At 37.3% G+C, this 13879-nt stretch overlaps 1 protein-coding gene across 5 annotated transcripts in view; it reads left to right on the top strand.

Annotated features, from left to right (window-relative positions):
- Positions 1-13879, top strand: part of LOC133558905 (myoferlin-like) — a 124977-nt gene that overhangs the window by 51636 nt on the left and 59462 nt on the right. For 3 of the 5 annotated variants that reach the window (XM_061910051.1, XM_061910055.1, XM_061910052.1), the window contains 7 exons: positions 3254-3289; positions 3397-3521; positions 3619-3732; positions 5319-5496; positions 8987-9111; positions 9211-9320; positions 11280-11472. In XM_061910051.1, the coding sequence (XP_061766035.1) occupies positions 3254-3289; positions 3397-3521; positions 3619-3732; positions 5319-5496; positions 8987-9111; positions 9211-9320; positions 11280-11472 (881 nt within the window). The remainder of the gene's footprint in view (positions 1-3253; positions 3290-3396; positions 3522-3618; positions 3733-5318; positions 5497-8986; positions 9112-9210; positions 9321-11279; positions 11473-13879) is intronic. The other 2 variants (XM_061910053.1, XM_061910056.1) reach the window with 1 other exon arrangement.

Genomic DNA, 13879 nt, shown 5'->3' with positions numbered 1-13879 from the left:
TGTGTAGGATACCTAACCCCTGTGCTGATAACTAAACACAGGCAAATACATAACAATAAAAAAATTAGCAACTTCCTGCATTGCCCTGGCCCATTTGCAAATTCCACCTTTAAGTGGGTAGGTCAACCTAAGTTCGATCCAACACCAAGTTTCCTTTCTACTTGTCTACTCAATGCACAAAACAATCATATTTGAATAAAATGAGATAACTTATTTACAATTAATCCAACAAGAATTATCCTAATTGTGTCTAAAAACATCTGAATCGCTTTCACTGCCCTCGCCTTTTTTTTTTCCTTTCTAGGCCTTCACTCTAAATTTCCTCATCCACGAATCTTTCATCCTCGCTCAAATTAATGGGGAAATTGTCGCTTTCTCGGTCAGATTAGCTCTAGCTGCTGGTGGCTATGATTGTAAACAATGTTCAGATGTGAGGAGCTCCACAACCCGTGATGTCACGCGCACATCGTCTGCTACTTCCGGTTTTTATTAGCGACCAAAAGTTGCGAACTTTATCGTGGATGTTCTCTACTAAATCCTTTTCAGCAAAAATATGGCAGTATCGCAAAATGATCAAGTACGACACAGAATGGACCTGCTATCCCCGTTTAAAGGGGAACATTATCACAATTTCACAAGGGAGAGGGGGACAGAGGAGGAAAAGAAAAGAAACGGCAGATCAACTGGTCTAAAAAGGGGGTCTATTTAAAGGCTAGAGTATACAAATGAATTTTAAGATGGGACTTAAATGTTTCTACTGAGGTACTGGAGCCCGATTAGAAAACGCTCTATAGCCCGCATATTGTGTGTGTGTGTGTGTGTGTGTGTATATACATATATGTGTGTGTATTTTACCTCTGTTTTAAATTTTATTTTTTAGTCTGTCCTATGCTTGTATTTATTTGTGGTGTACAGCCCTTTGTTCTTAAACTGTGGTTATTTTTAAAGGGCTTTATAAATAAAGTTGGTATGGTCTTACACGACACGATATTGTATAAATATTTTTTACATTTTATTATAATGTAACCATATTTTATTTTATTATAATATAAATGTTAAAAGTGATTTAAAAATATGCTGCTGTATTTAATTTTAGCCCATTTACAGACATGAAACCATATCTGGTGACTTTAGTGGTGTTCTCCATGGGCTAAAATGGCAAAAAAAAATATTCAACTAAATAAAATAAAAAAAATGACGACATTGCATGGAAATATGATTCAATTCAATATTAAACTATATCATGTCATAGAATCATATTTTATTTTATTAATACAAATGATAAAAGTGATTAAAAAATACTGCTGTAATTAATTGGTTTAGTGGTGTACTCCATGGACTAAAATGGCCAAAAAATATTCAATTAAATTAAAAAAAACTATATTATTGTATGGAAATATGAATAAATTCAATATTGAACAATACCATGCCATATGAATATTTTTGGGAATTTAATTATAATGTAACCAAAGTTCATTTAATTATAATACAAATCATAAAAGTAATAAAAACAAATACAGCTATATTTAATGTAGCCCATGAAACAGGAAACTATATTTAGTAACTTCAGTAGTGTTCTCCATTGAGTAAAAGGGCAAAAAAAAAAAAATTAAATTAAATAAACAAATTCCACTATTATATGGAAATATAACATTCAATATTAAACAATACTTTAACATATGATTATTGCATTACATGTAATTATAACATTGTATTTAATTAAATAGAATAAAAATGATAAAATTTAATTATAATGTAATCATATTTTATTTTATTAATACAAATGATAAAAGTGATTAAAAAATACTGCTATAATTAATTGGTTTAGTGGTGTATTCCATGGACTAAAATGGCAAGAAAATATTCAGTTAAATTAAAAAAAATTATATTATTGTATGGAAATATGAATAAATTCAATATTGAACAATACCATGTCATATGAATATTTTTTAGAATTTAATTATAATGTAACCAAAGTTCATTTAATTATAATACAAATCATAAAAGTAATAAAAACAAATACAGCTGTATTTAATGTAGCCCATGAAACAGGAAACTATATTTAGTAACTTCAGTAGTGTTCTCCATTGAGTAAAAGGGCAAAAAAAAAAAAAAATTAAATAAACAAATTCCACTATTATATGGAAATATAACATTCAATATTAAACAATACTTTAACATATGATTATTGCATTACATGTAATTATAACATTGTATTTAATTAAATAGAATAAAAATGATAAAATTTAATTAGAATGTAATCATATTTTATTTTATTTTATTAATAAATGATAAAAGTGATTAAAAATACTGCTATAATTAATTGGTTTAGTGGTGTATTCCATGGACTAAAATGGCGAGAAAATATTCAATTAAATTAAAGAAAATTATATTATTGTATGGAAATATGAATAAATTCAATATTGAACAATACCATGTCATATGAATATTTTTTGGAATTTAATTATAATGTAACCAAAGTTCATTTAATTATAATACAAATCATAAAAGTAATATAAACAAATACAGCTGTATTTAATGTAGCCCATGAAACAGGAAACTATATTTAGTAACTTCAGTGGTGTTCTCCATTGAGTATAAGGGCAAAAAAAAAAAAATTCAATTAAATAAACAAATTCCGCTATTATATGGAAATATAACATTCAATATTAAACAATACTTTAACATATGATTATTGCATTACATGTAATTATAACATTGTATTTAATTAAATAGAATAAAAATGATAACATTTAATTATAATGTAATCCTATTTTATTTTATTAATACAAATGATAAAAGTGATTAAAAAATACTGCTATAATTAATTGGTTTAGTGGTGTATTCCATGGACTAAAATGGCAAGAAAATATTCAATTAAATTAAAAAAAATTATATTATTGCATTACATGTAATTATAACATTGTATTTAATTAAATAGAATAGAAATAAAAGTGCGTGTGTGTGTGCGCCCTCTAGTAGGACCACCTTTTAATATTAGCAAGCCCTCAATCCCAAACCTACACCTGTCATTTAAAATAATTTTAAAAACGGGGGTAGATGTGCACCTTTATCTGGATCTGCACCAAAACGCCTTTGTCCTGAGCCCACGTGTGACCTCCCCAAAAGGTTTGATGAAAATCAAGTAAGTAGCTAAAACACACAAACATTACTATCTTGGTGGAGGTCTTCACAACATATTTTGTCATGGATTGGAGCGTTAAGCGCATGATCTCGTCTCATTTTCAAACAGACACACAAGGTGAATTTTGCAACAGCCTGTCTGAATGTACGTAAGAAACGATGGCTTGTATTTTAAAGACTTTAGCTTCCCACTTCACCGAGAGGTCATAATTACGGTGTGTGTGCGTGCGTGTGTGTGTGTGTGTGTTACAGCGACCCCTGAAGCAAGTGAGGCTGGTTTCCTGCCAACTTTCGGGCCTTGTTATGTCAACTTTTATGGCAGCCCGAGGGAATTTACCGGACTTCCAGACCCGTATGACGAACTCAACCTCGGCAAGGTAAGAAATCCTCCCCTCCCCCCATTAAAAAAAAAACAATTTTATCTCAGCATGGGATGTTTTAATGATGTCTAATGTCGGGTGTCTGAACTTGCAGGGTGAAGGTGTCGCCTACAGAGGAAGGGTCCTTGTTGAGTTGTCCACTCAGCTGGATGGAAAAGTTGACAGGAGCATTGATGATATCTCCAGTGACGACATCCTGGTGGCACAGGTACGCCGTTATTCAATAAGCTGGTACTGTAGCAAAATGCTTAATACATGCTAGGGTTGTACGGTATACCAGTACTAGGATAGTATCGCAGTACTAATGAATCAAAAACGGTACTATACTCTGTTTGAAAAATACTGGTTCTCAATTTTGTACGAGCAGAGGAGCATGTTCGGCAGCACACAATCACAGAATACTTACAAGCAGACACGGTGTGTAGACAGAAAAGGGAGAACGGACGCATTTTGGCCGAAAAACTGACGATAAAGGTGAAGCTATAACACTGAAACGCCCTCAGGAAGAGGTGCTTTAAAGCAGTGGTCCCAACCACCGGGCTGCAGCCTGGTACCGGGCCGTGGTCTGATTGGTACTGGGCCGCAGAATAATTTTTTATTAATTTTTATAAAAAAATAAAAAAATATTAATTTTTTTATTTTTTATTTGATTAAATCAACATAAAAAACACAATATACACTTACAATTAGTGCACCGACCACAAAAAAACTCACTTTTTCATGACCAAGAAAAAAAAAAAAGAGGACTCCGTATATATATATACTTAAATATATATATGTATATATATATATGAAATACTTGACTTTCAGTGGATTCTAGCTATATATATATTTATATTATATATAAATAAAATAAATAGTTGAATTTCAGACAGCACCTATCAAATACACAGTAATAAAAACACAGTTGTTCTACTAACTGTACTGGGCCTGCTGGTTACTAAAAAAAAAACACTTACCTTACCGCCATAGCTGTAACTTCCTCGTTCTTCTGCTTCGTCGTCTTGTGTGTGCAGTTTTTTATTAAAATCCGTAGATGTTGTAACGTGATTGGGCAGGCAAGATGTTTATATAGTAGGAAAGCGGACATGAAAACAGGCTGTCCCCACTCATGTCCGCATGGAGCTAGAGGGGGCGTGTCCTCCAGCTCCGCTGAATTTTGGGAGGTTTTCGGGAGAAAATTTCTTCCGGGAGGTTTTCGGGAGAGGCGCTGAATTTCGTGAGTCTCCCGGAAAATCCGGGAGGGTTGGCAAGTATGGCTAGAAATAACAAAAAGCGCTAGCATGTGAGCTAGGTAAACAAACACAGGAATAGCGTGGAAGCTAACGAATACAAACAAACACAGGAAAAGCGTGGAAGCGAACGAATACAAAGTCTTTCCCACAAGCGGGGATAGTGACGTCATCTGTTGCGTTGGACAGTAAATTAAACTGCGAGGACAAATGACAAAAAAGGGCAGGCTTAAATAGGGACAGAAATTAGGAGGCAGGTGCGCGTGAAAAACAAGATGCAGGTGACACAAACGTGTAACTATGGAAACGGAAACAAACAGGAAGTGCCACCAGGAACTAAGGGAGTCAAATACTAACAAAACAGAACCAAAACCCGAATATTACACTAAGATTTTTTTGTTAAAATGAAGCCAATAATGCCTTTTTTTGTGGTCACCTTAATTTAGAAAAGTATCAAAGTACATTTTGGTACCGGTACCAAAATAATTGTATCGGGACAAGTTCAACCCTAGTACATGTGCAAGCTAACAGCAACTTATCACATACTTTGCTGTATTTACAGAAATACCAGCGGAGGAGGAAGTACTCTCTGTGCGCCGTCTTCCACAGTGCTTGCATGCTCCAAGAGCCAGGCGAGCCCATCCAGTTCGAGGTCAGCATAGGAAATTACGGTAACAAGCTGGACTCCACCTGCAAGCCTCTGGCGTCCACCACCCAGTACAGCTTTGCCGTGTTTGATGGTATGGAAGTCATCTTCATTTACTTCAGTCATTTCATTCAGATATTGCCGCTTCACCTCAGAGCGGAATTTTTTTTTTTTTTTCAAAGCATATTGGCCATGAATTATCCCCCAAAGTAAGCATTTTCAAGCATAAAAATGACTAAATGAACTAAACCTATCAATGCTATAGTACAAAACCCAAAACCAGTGAAGTTGGCACTTGTGTAATTTGGAAATAAAAACAGAATACAATGATTTGCAAATCCTTTTCGACTTCTATGCAATTGAATAGACTGCAAAGACAAGATATTTAATGTTCCAACTGAGAAACTTAACTTTTTTTTTTTTGCAAAAAACTCAGAATTTAATGGCAGCAACACATTGCAAAAAAGTTGACACAGGGGCATTCTTACCACTGTGTTACATGGCCTTTCCTTTTAACAACACTCAGTAAATGTTTGGGAACTGAGCAGACCAATTTTTTTCAAGCTTTTCAGGTGGAATTATTTCCCATTCTTGCTTGATGTACAGCTTAAGTTGTTCAACGCTTCATATTTTCAATGGGAGACAGGTCTGGACTACAGGCAGGCCAGTCTAGTACCCGCACTCTTTTACTATGAAACCACGCTGTTGTAACACGTGGCTTGGCATTGTCTTGCTGAAATAAGCAGGGGCGTCCGTGATAACGTTACTTGGATGGCAACATATGTTGCTCCAAAACCTGTATGTGCCTTTTAGCATTAATGGTGCCTTCACAGATGTGTAACTTACCCATGCCTTGGGCACTAATGCACCCCCATACCATCACAGATGCTGGCTTTAGAAATTTGCGCGTGTAATAATCAGGGTTGTTCTTTTCCTCTTTGGCTCGGAGGACACAACGTCCACAGTTTCCAAAATCAATTTGAAATGTGGACTCGTCAGACCACTGAACACTTTTCCACTTTGCTTCAGTCTCTATTAGATGAGCTCGGGTGTTGTTGATAAATGGATTTGGCTTTGCATAATACAGTTTTAACTTGCATTTACAGATGTAGCAAAACTGGTTTTCTGAAGTGTTCCTGAGCCCATGTGGTGATATCCTTTGCACACTGATGTCGCTTTTTGATGCAGCACCGCCTGAGGGATCCAAGGTCTGTAATATCATCGCTTACGTGCAGTGATTTCTCCAGATTCTCTGAATCTTTTGATGATATTACAGACCGTAGATGGTGAAATCCCTAAAATCCTTGCAATAACTCGTTGAGAAATGTTGTCCTTTCTCTGTTCGACAATTTGCTCACGCATTTGTTCACGAAGTGGTGACCCTCGCCCAAACCTTGTTTGTGAATGACTGAGCATTTCATGGAAGCTGCTTTTATAGCCAATCATGGCAACCACCTGTTCCCAATTAGCCTGGGGAAGGTATATCTCGGTTGGTAGAAAGGCGTTTAATTCGTCAAAATTCACCCATTTAGAGTTCGGAAATTGGTTAAAAAAATAGATGGTCTTTTTTCTGCACCATCAAGGTATATATTGACGCTTACATAGGTCTGCTGATAATGTTCCCCTTTAAGTTCTTGATTTGATACACCTGTGGCCGGGCCAATTGATTAGGCCACCTTATTCTGATCATTTTGGATCTATGGCCAAATACTTTTGGCAATATAGTGTATTTCCCCGCCTTTTTGCTTAAACAATGCTGCATAACTATCAGAGGTGGGTAGAGTAGCCAGAAATTGTACTCAAGCAAGAGTACAGTTACTTTAGAGATTTATTACTCAAGTAAAAGTAAGGAGTAGTCATCCAAATATTTACTCGAGTAAAAGTAAAAAGTATGTTGTGAAAAAACTACTCAAGTACTGAGTAACTGATGAGTAACCTGATTACGGCAACACATAATGCACAAAAACATAAAAATAGCAATGAGCAAATTCAGAGCCAGGAATATCTCTTAAGCAACTAAAACAATATTATATATTAAATAATAGTACATTAAAATACAATTTAAAAAAAAAGGCACATTGAGCCCCAATAACTTAACAGCACCACAGCCTCAGTAGGCATTTTTTGATTTGATTGATTGATTGATTGATTAAAACATGTATTAGTAGATTGCACAGTACAGTACATATTCCGTACAATTGACCACTAAATGGTAACACCCCAATAAGTTTTTCAACGTTTATCAATTACTTAATAAATGACCAAGTCGAGGTGATCTACCTCATATATACATACACACTCATATCATATATATATATATATATATATATATATATATATATATATATATATATATATATATATATATATATATATATATACAGTATATAATTTATATTTATTTTGCCGTTTTTGTTGACATGTTGAAGGTGTTTTAATGAATATACATGCATGTTTAACACATAGATTCCTATCTTTCATGAAGACAAGAATATAAGTTGGTGTATTACCTGATTCTGATGACTTGCATTGATTGGAATCAGACGTTCACGTTTTCAAATGGAGGAGAAAAAAAGTTCCTCTTTTCTGTCTAATGGGGCGGTATAGCTCGGTTGGTAGAGTGGCCGTGCCAGCAACCTGAGGGTTGCAGGTTCGATTCCTGCTTCCGCCATCCTAGTCACTGCTGTTGTGTCCTTGGGCAAGACACTTTACCCACCTGCTCCCAGTGCCACCCACACTGGTTTAAATGTAACTTAGATATTGGGTGTCACTATGTAAAGTGCTTTGAGTCACTAGAGAAAAGCGCTATATAATTCATTCATTCATTCACATGAAAGTCGTTGGTTTTTGGCATCTTATTTGTCCAGCTTCCATATTCGTTTTTATACACTTGACAAGAAATACATTGGCGGCAAACTCCGTAGTTTGCTAGCTTGTTTGCGCTGGCTTTCGGAGACTCTTATTTTGTTAGCGCAGGCGCGATGGAGCGGCGCTTTTATTGTGAAGACAGGAAATGTGCGATCAGTCTTTAGTCTTTTGACGGGAAGTACGGTTGAAATAAAAAGTGTATTTTTTCCTTTACACTTTTGATTGATTGGTTGAAACTTTTAATAGTAGATTGCACAGTACAGTACATATTCTGTACAATTAACCACTAAATGGTAACACCCCGATACGTTTTTTAACTTGTTTAAGTCGGGTCATGTGACCGCCTGGCTCTGTTTGATTGGTCCAACGTCACCAGTGACTGCATGTGATTGGTGAAACGCAGGCATGTGTAGATTCTACTTTGAAGCTCTGTCATTAACCAAAACAAACATTAATAGATCGATAAAAAAAAAAGTAGCGAGTGGCGAGCTGAATGTAGATACATGGAACGGAGTAAAAGTAGCGTTTCTTCTCTATAAATATACACAAGTAAAAGTATGTTGCATAAAAATTACTCTTAGAAGTACAATTTATCCCAAAAGTTACTCAAGTAAATGTAGCGCGTTACTACCCACCTCTGATAACTATTTACTTCCACACCTGTATCGCATGTTTTCAAACTGAGCAATCACTGTGTTCATTTTTCCCACTCACAGGTAACCACTACTACTACCTGCCCTGGGCCGACACCAAGCCTGTGGTAACTCTTACGTCCTCCTGGGAAGACATTAGCCACCGTTTGGACTCGGTCAACATCCTTCTCTCTGTTGCCGAGCGACTGGTAAGATTAAAACTAAACTGACACTTGTCAACAAAGACTTTTTCAACGCATGTGCCGTTAAAACACTGCTTGTTAATCCGCTTGGTCTTTTTAACGTAGGAATCTGACCTGTCCTCTTTAAAAATGGCCATCCAAGCTAAGGTGTCCGAGGCGCGACTGCTTGAAATTTGGCTGAAACTCATCGACCACATGCTGGAGGACTTAAAAAGGTAATTGTTGATGTGTAATGTTAGAATATATTTACAAAGCCCGTTTCAATATGAGTTGGGAAATTGTGTTAGATGTAAATATAAACAGAATACAATGATTTGCAAATCCTTTTCGACCCATATTCAGTTGAATATGCTACAAAGACAACATATTTGATATTCAAACTCATAAACATTTTTTTTTTTGCCAATAATCATTAACTTTAGAATTTGATGCCAGCAACACGTGACAAAGAAGTTGGCAAAGGTGGAAATAAATACTGAAAAAGTTGAGAAATGCTCATCAAACACTTATATGGAACATCCCACAGGTGTGCAGGCTAATTGGGAACAGGTGGGTGCCATGATTGGGTATAAAAGCAGCTTCCATGAAATTGTAAGTAATTCACAAACAAAAATGGGGCGAGGGTCACCAATTTGTAAGCAAATTGTCAAACAGTTTTAGAACAACATTTCTCAACGAGCTATTGCAAGGAATTTATGGATTTTACCATCTACGGTCCATAAAATCATCAAAAGGTTCAGAGAATCTGGATAAATCACTGCACGTAAGTGATGATATTGCGAACCTTTGATCCCTCAGGCAGTATGGTATGAAAACCCGACATCAGTGTGTAAAGGATATCACCACATGGGCTCAGGAACACTTAATAAAACCACTGTCAGTAATTACAGTTGGTCGCTACATCTGTAAGTGCAAGTTAAAACTCTACTATGCAAAACCCATTAATCAACAACACCCAGGAACGCCGCCGGCTTCGCTGGGCCCGAGATTATCTAAAATGGACTGATGCAAAGTGGAAAAGTGTTCTGTGGTCTGACGAGTCCACATTTCCAATTATATTTGGAAACAGTGGACGTGGTGTCCTCCGGAACAAAGAGGAAAATAACCATTCGGATTGTTATAGGCGCCAAGTTCAAAAGCCAGCATGTGTGATGGTATGGGGGTGTATTAGTGCCCAAGGCATGGGTAACTTACACATCTGTGAAGGCACCATTAATGCTGAATGGTCCATACAGGTGTTGGAGCAACATATGTTGTCATCCAAGCAATGTTTTCATGGACGCCCCCGCTTATTTCAGCAAGACAAGTGTTACAACAGCGTGGTACTTTCCTGGCCCACCTGCAGTCCAGACCTGGCGCAAAATGAGGCGTAAAATACGACAGCGGAGACCCCGGACTATTGAACGACTGAAGCTCTACATATCAATCAATCAATGTTTATTTATATAGCCCCAAATCACAAATGTCTCAAAGGACTGCACAAATCATTACGACTACAACATCCTCGGAAGAACCCACAAAAGGGCAAGGAAAACTCACACCCAGTGGGCAGGGAGAATTCACATCCAGTGGGACGCCAGTGACAAGGCTGACTATGAGAAACCTTGGAGAGGACCTCAGATGTGGGTAACCCCCCCCCCCCTCTAGGGGACCGAAAGCAATGGATGTCGAGCGGGTCTAACATGATACTGTGAAAGTTCAATCCATAGTGGCTCCAACACAGCTGCGAGAGTTCAGTTCAAAGTGGATCCAAGGCAGCAGCGAGAGTCCCGTCCACAGGAAACCATCCCAAGCGGAGGCGGATAAAACAACATAACATAAAACAAGAATGGGAAAGAATTCCACTTTCAAAGCTTCAACAATTAGTTTCCTCAGTTCCCAAAGGTTTATTGAGTGTTGTTAAAAGAAAAGGTGATGTAACACAGTGGTGAACATGCCCTTTCCCAACTACTTTGGCACGTTTTGCAGCCATGAAAGTCTAAGTTGATTATTATTTGCAAAAAAAAAAAAAAGTTTGAGTTTGAACACCAAATATCTTGTTTTTGTAGTCCATTCAACTGAATATGGGTTGAAAAAGATTTGCAAATCATTGTATTCTGTTTATATTTACATCTAACTGAATTTCCCAACTCATATGGAAACGGGGTTTGTATATTAATTCACGTGCTGGACAGTTTGCAGCTTCCAGACGTGGAGGGCAAGGCTCATGTGACCACACTGGATCTTCAAATGAAGAGCACGCGTGATGCTGCACTAGATATCCTCCGACAGGCGGCCAATGGCATGAGAGAGGAAGCAACCGACGTGAAAGCGACTGTCAGTGACATTGAAGACTGGTTGGACAGAATCAAGAAGCTGGCGGTTGAGGTCAGTAGAATAAATGATCATCCAGAATGTCACATTACATGTCAGTGAACCGCAGCACTCCTGCAATCCCAGACATAACACTGAGTTTTGGGCGGCCCAGGGGCCAAATTTGGCCCGGGAATGACACTATACCGGCCCTCAAGTTCAGTTCAGGAAAACAAAATTCCCAGCAAAATGCGCCTGTTGTGTAGGCGAGCTTGGATCATTCTAAACACTGGCTGATCCTGGCTTTGACTTTTTAAAGGGGAACATTATCACAATTTCAGAAGGGTTAAAACCAATACAAATTTAGTTCCCAGTGGCTTATTTTATTTTTTTAAGTTTTTTTCAAAATTTTACTCATCCCGGAATATCCGTAATAAAAGATTTAAAGTGCTTGATTTTTGCTATTTGCACTGTCCATTTCTCTGTGACGTCACATAGCGATTCCAATACAAACAATGGCGAATACCACAGCAAGATATAGCGACATTAGCTCGGATTCAGACTCGGATTTCAGCGGCTTAAGCGATTCAACAGATTACGCATGTATTGAAACTAGGGGTGGGTAAATTAATGCGTTAATTATGAGTTAACTCATCAATCTATTAACGCCGACAATTATTTTATCGCACATTTGTGTATGTTGTTTACATGCTTTTATTTTGTTAACGCCTTTTCTTAACAAGATGGCGTCGCCCGGCGTGGAGAAGTTCTTGGTAAAGATGCAACATTTGGCAAAAATACCGGACAATTCTGCAAATTTCATGGCTGGCTTACAGCGTGGTCACTCCGGGATCACTTACGACCGCCAGACAATTCTGAATGTGGATAGATCGGGCCGTTTTGGACTGAATGAGGCGTGCTTGCTAGACCGGCTAGCTAGCATGGGAATACTTTGCCGGCTACATCCAGCGGCCTGTGAAGCAGCGGAGTATATGTGTTGTCTGTCTATTTATGAATAATGCAGACCAGGAGTGTTGGCTGACTTCTTAACGTTTGCTTTCAGAGCGTGCATATCACAACATACAAGATGTCGTCATGGCGACACAACCTATACATGCTCCTCACTCCTGTTGCATGCTGGGTAGGGTAGTTCTTTTTTCCCTGGCTCATAACATCACAATATAGTACCATGTATATGATGCGTTCAGTTTATCAAAGCACCAAGCAAACAATCGGAAAATTCCCATCATATCAATTCCTAGATATGGTCATAATTATTTTAAGTGCACTACGCAGAATAAACACATTATTAATATTGCTACTACGGATAATTTGGTCAATAATTCCCTAAAACAGCCCACTACCTATAATACAGGTTTTTTAAACATAAGATCCCTGATAAAAAAAATGTTTCTGCTGTTAGCTCAGAAATTGCCTGTTCAGATGTTATGATTGTGGCTCAGAGATTTGTATGTAGATTATATTTATTTTCCATAACAAACAGGATAACTTAAATACCCTGGCAGTGGCAATAAGCTTAAATGTTTGTATTTACATTTTTGGAGTTGATTTTCATCAAATATGCTATTTAACTGCTACTGTTTAACAAGGACTGATTTAAATTGTGTTTGCACAACAAATGTTTTGGCGCTTTTGTTCATGTGGGAGAATATTCCAATAAAGGTGCACTACACACTACTTTTGAATTCATTATTGGGCTTTGCGTATACAATGCAGTTAATCGCGATTAATCAGAGAAATAGTGCGATTAACTTCGATTAAAATTTTTAATCGTTGCCCAGCCCTAATTGAAACAGATGGTTGGAGTGTGGAGGCAGATAGCGAAAACAAAATTGAAGAAGAAACTGAAGCTATTGACGCTATGCATGTCTGCATTAGCATCGCCGGTAAATTGTGCAGACCCAACGATCAGGACTTTTGCATTGACACTGGATCAACTTAAATCCGTCGATTGGTAAGTGTTTGTTTCGCATTAAATGTGGGTGGAAGGAAACGCTGGATGTAAATATAGCTACAAATGTACATACAGCGAGCCTAAATAGCATGTTAGCATCGATTAGCTGGCAGTCATACCGTGACCAAATATGTCTGATTAGCACATAAGTCAATAACATCAACAACACTCACCTTCGTGATTTCGTTGACTTAATCGTTGCAAATGCATCTGCTTTGAGTGTCGCAGGATATCCAGACATTCTTGTCATCTCTGTGCCTTCTCTGTCGTAGCAGCGCCGGTAAAAAAACAAACAAGGGACTTTCGCATCTCTTGACACTTGGAGCAACTTAAATCCGTCGATTGCTAAGTGTTTGTTTGGCATTAAATGTGAATGGAGGTAAAGGCTAGATGCAAATATAGCTACAAATGAGGTATAATGCTGCAATATGTACACAGCTAGCCTAAACGTAGATGTTTATCTGTTCTCGGTGTTAATTTGTGGAATTCTGTTGGTAAAGAAATAAA

The sequence above is a fragment of the Nerophis ophidion genome, linkage group LG09 (assembly GCF_033978795.1).
Source record: "Nerophis ophidion isolate RoL-2023_Sa linkage group LG09, RoL_Noph_v1.0, whole genome shotgun sequence".
NCBI classification, from domain to species: domain Eukaryota; kingdom Metazoa; phylum Chordata; class Actinopteri; order Syngnathiformes; family Syngnathidae; genus Nerophis; species Nerophis ophidion.
The sequence above is the reverse complement of the archived record's forward strand: the minus strand, read 5'-3'. Positions and strand labels throughout refer to the sequence as shown.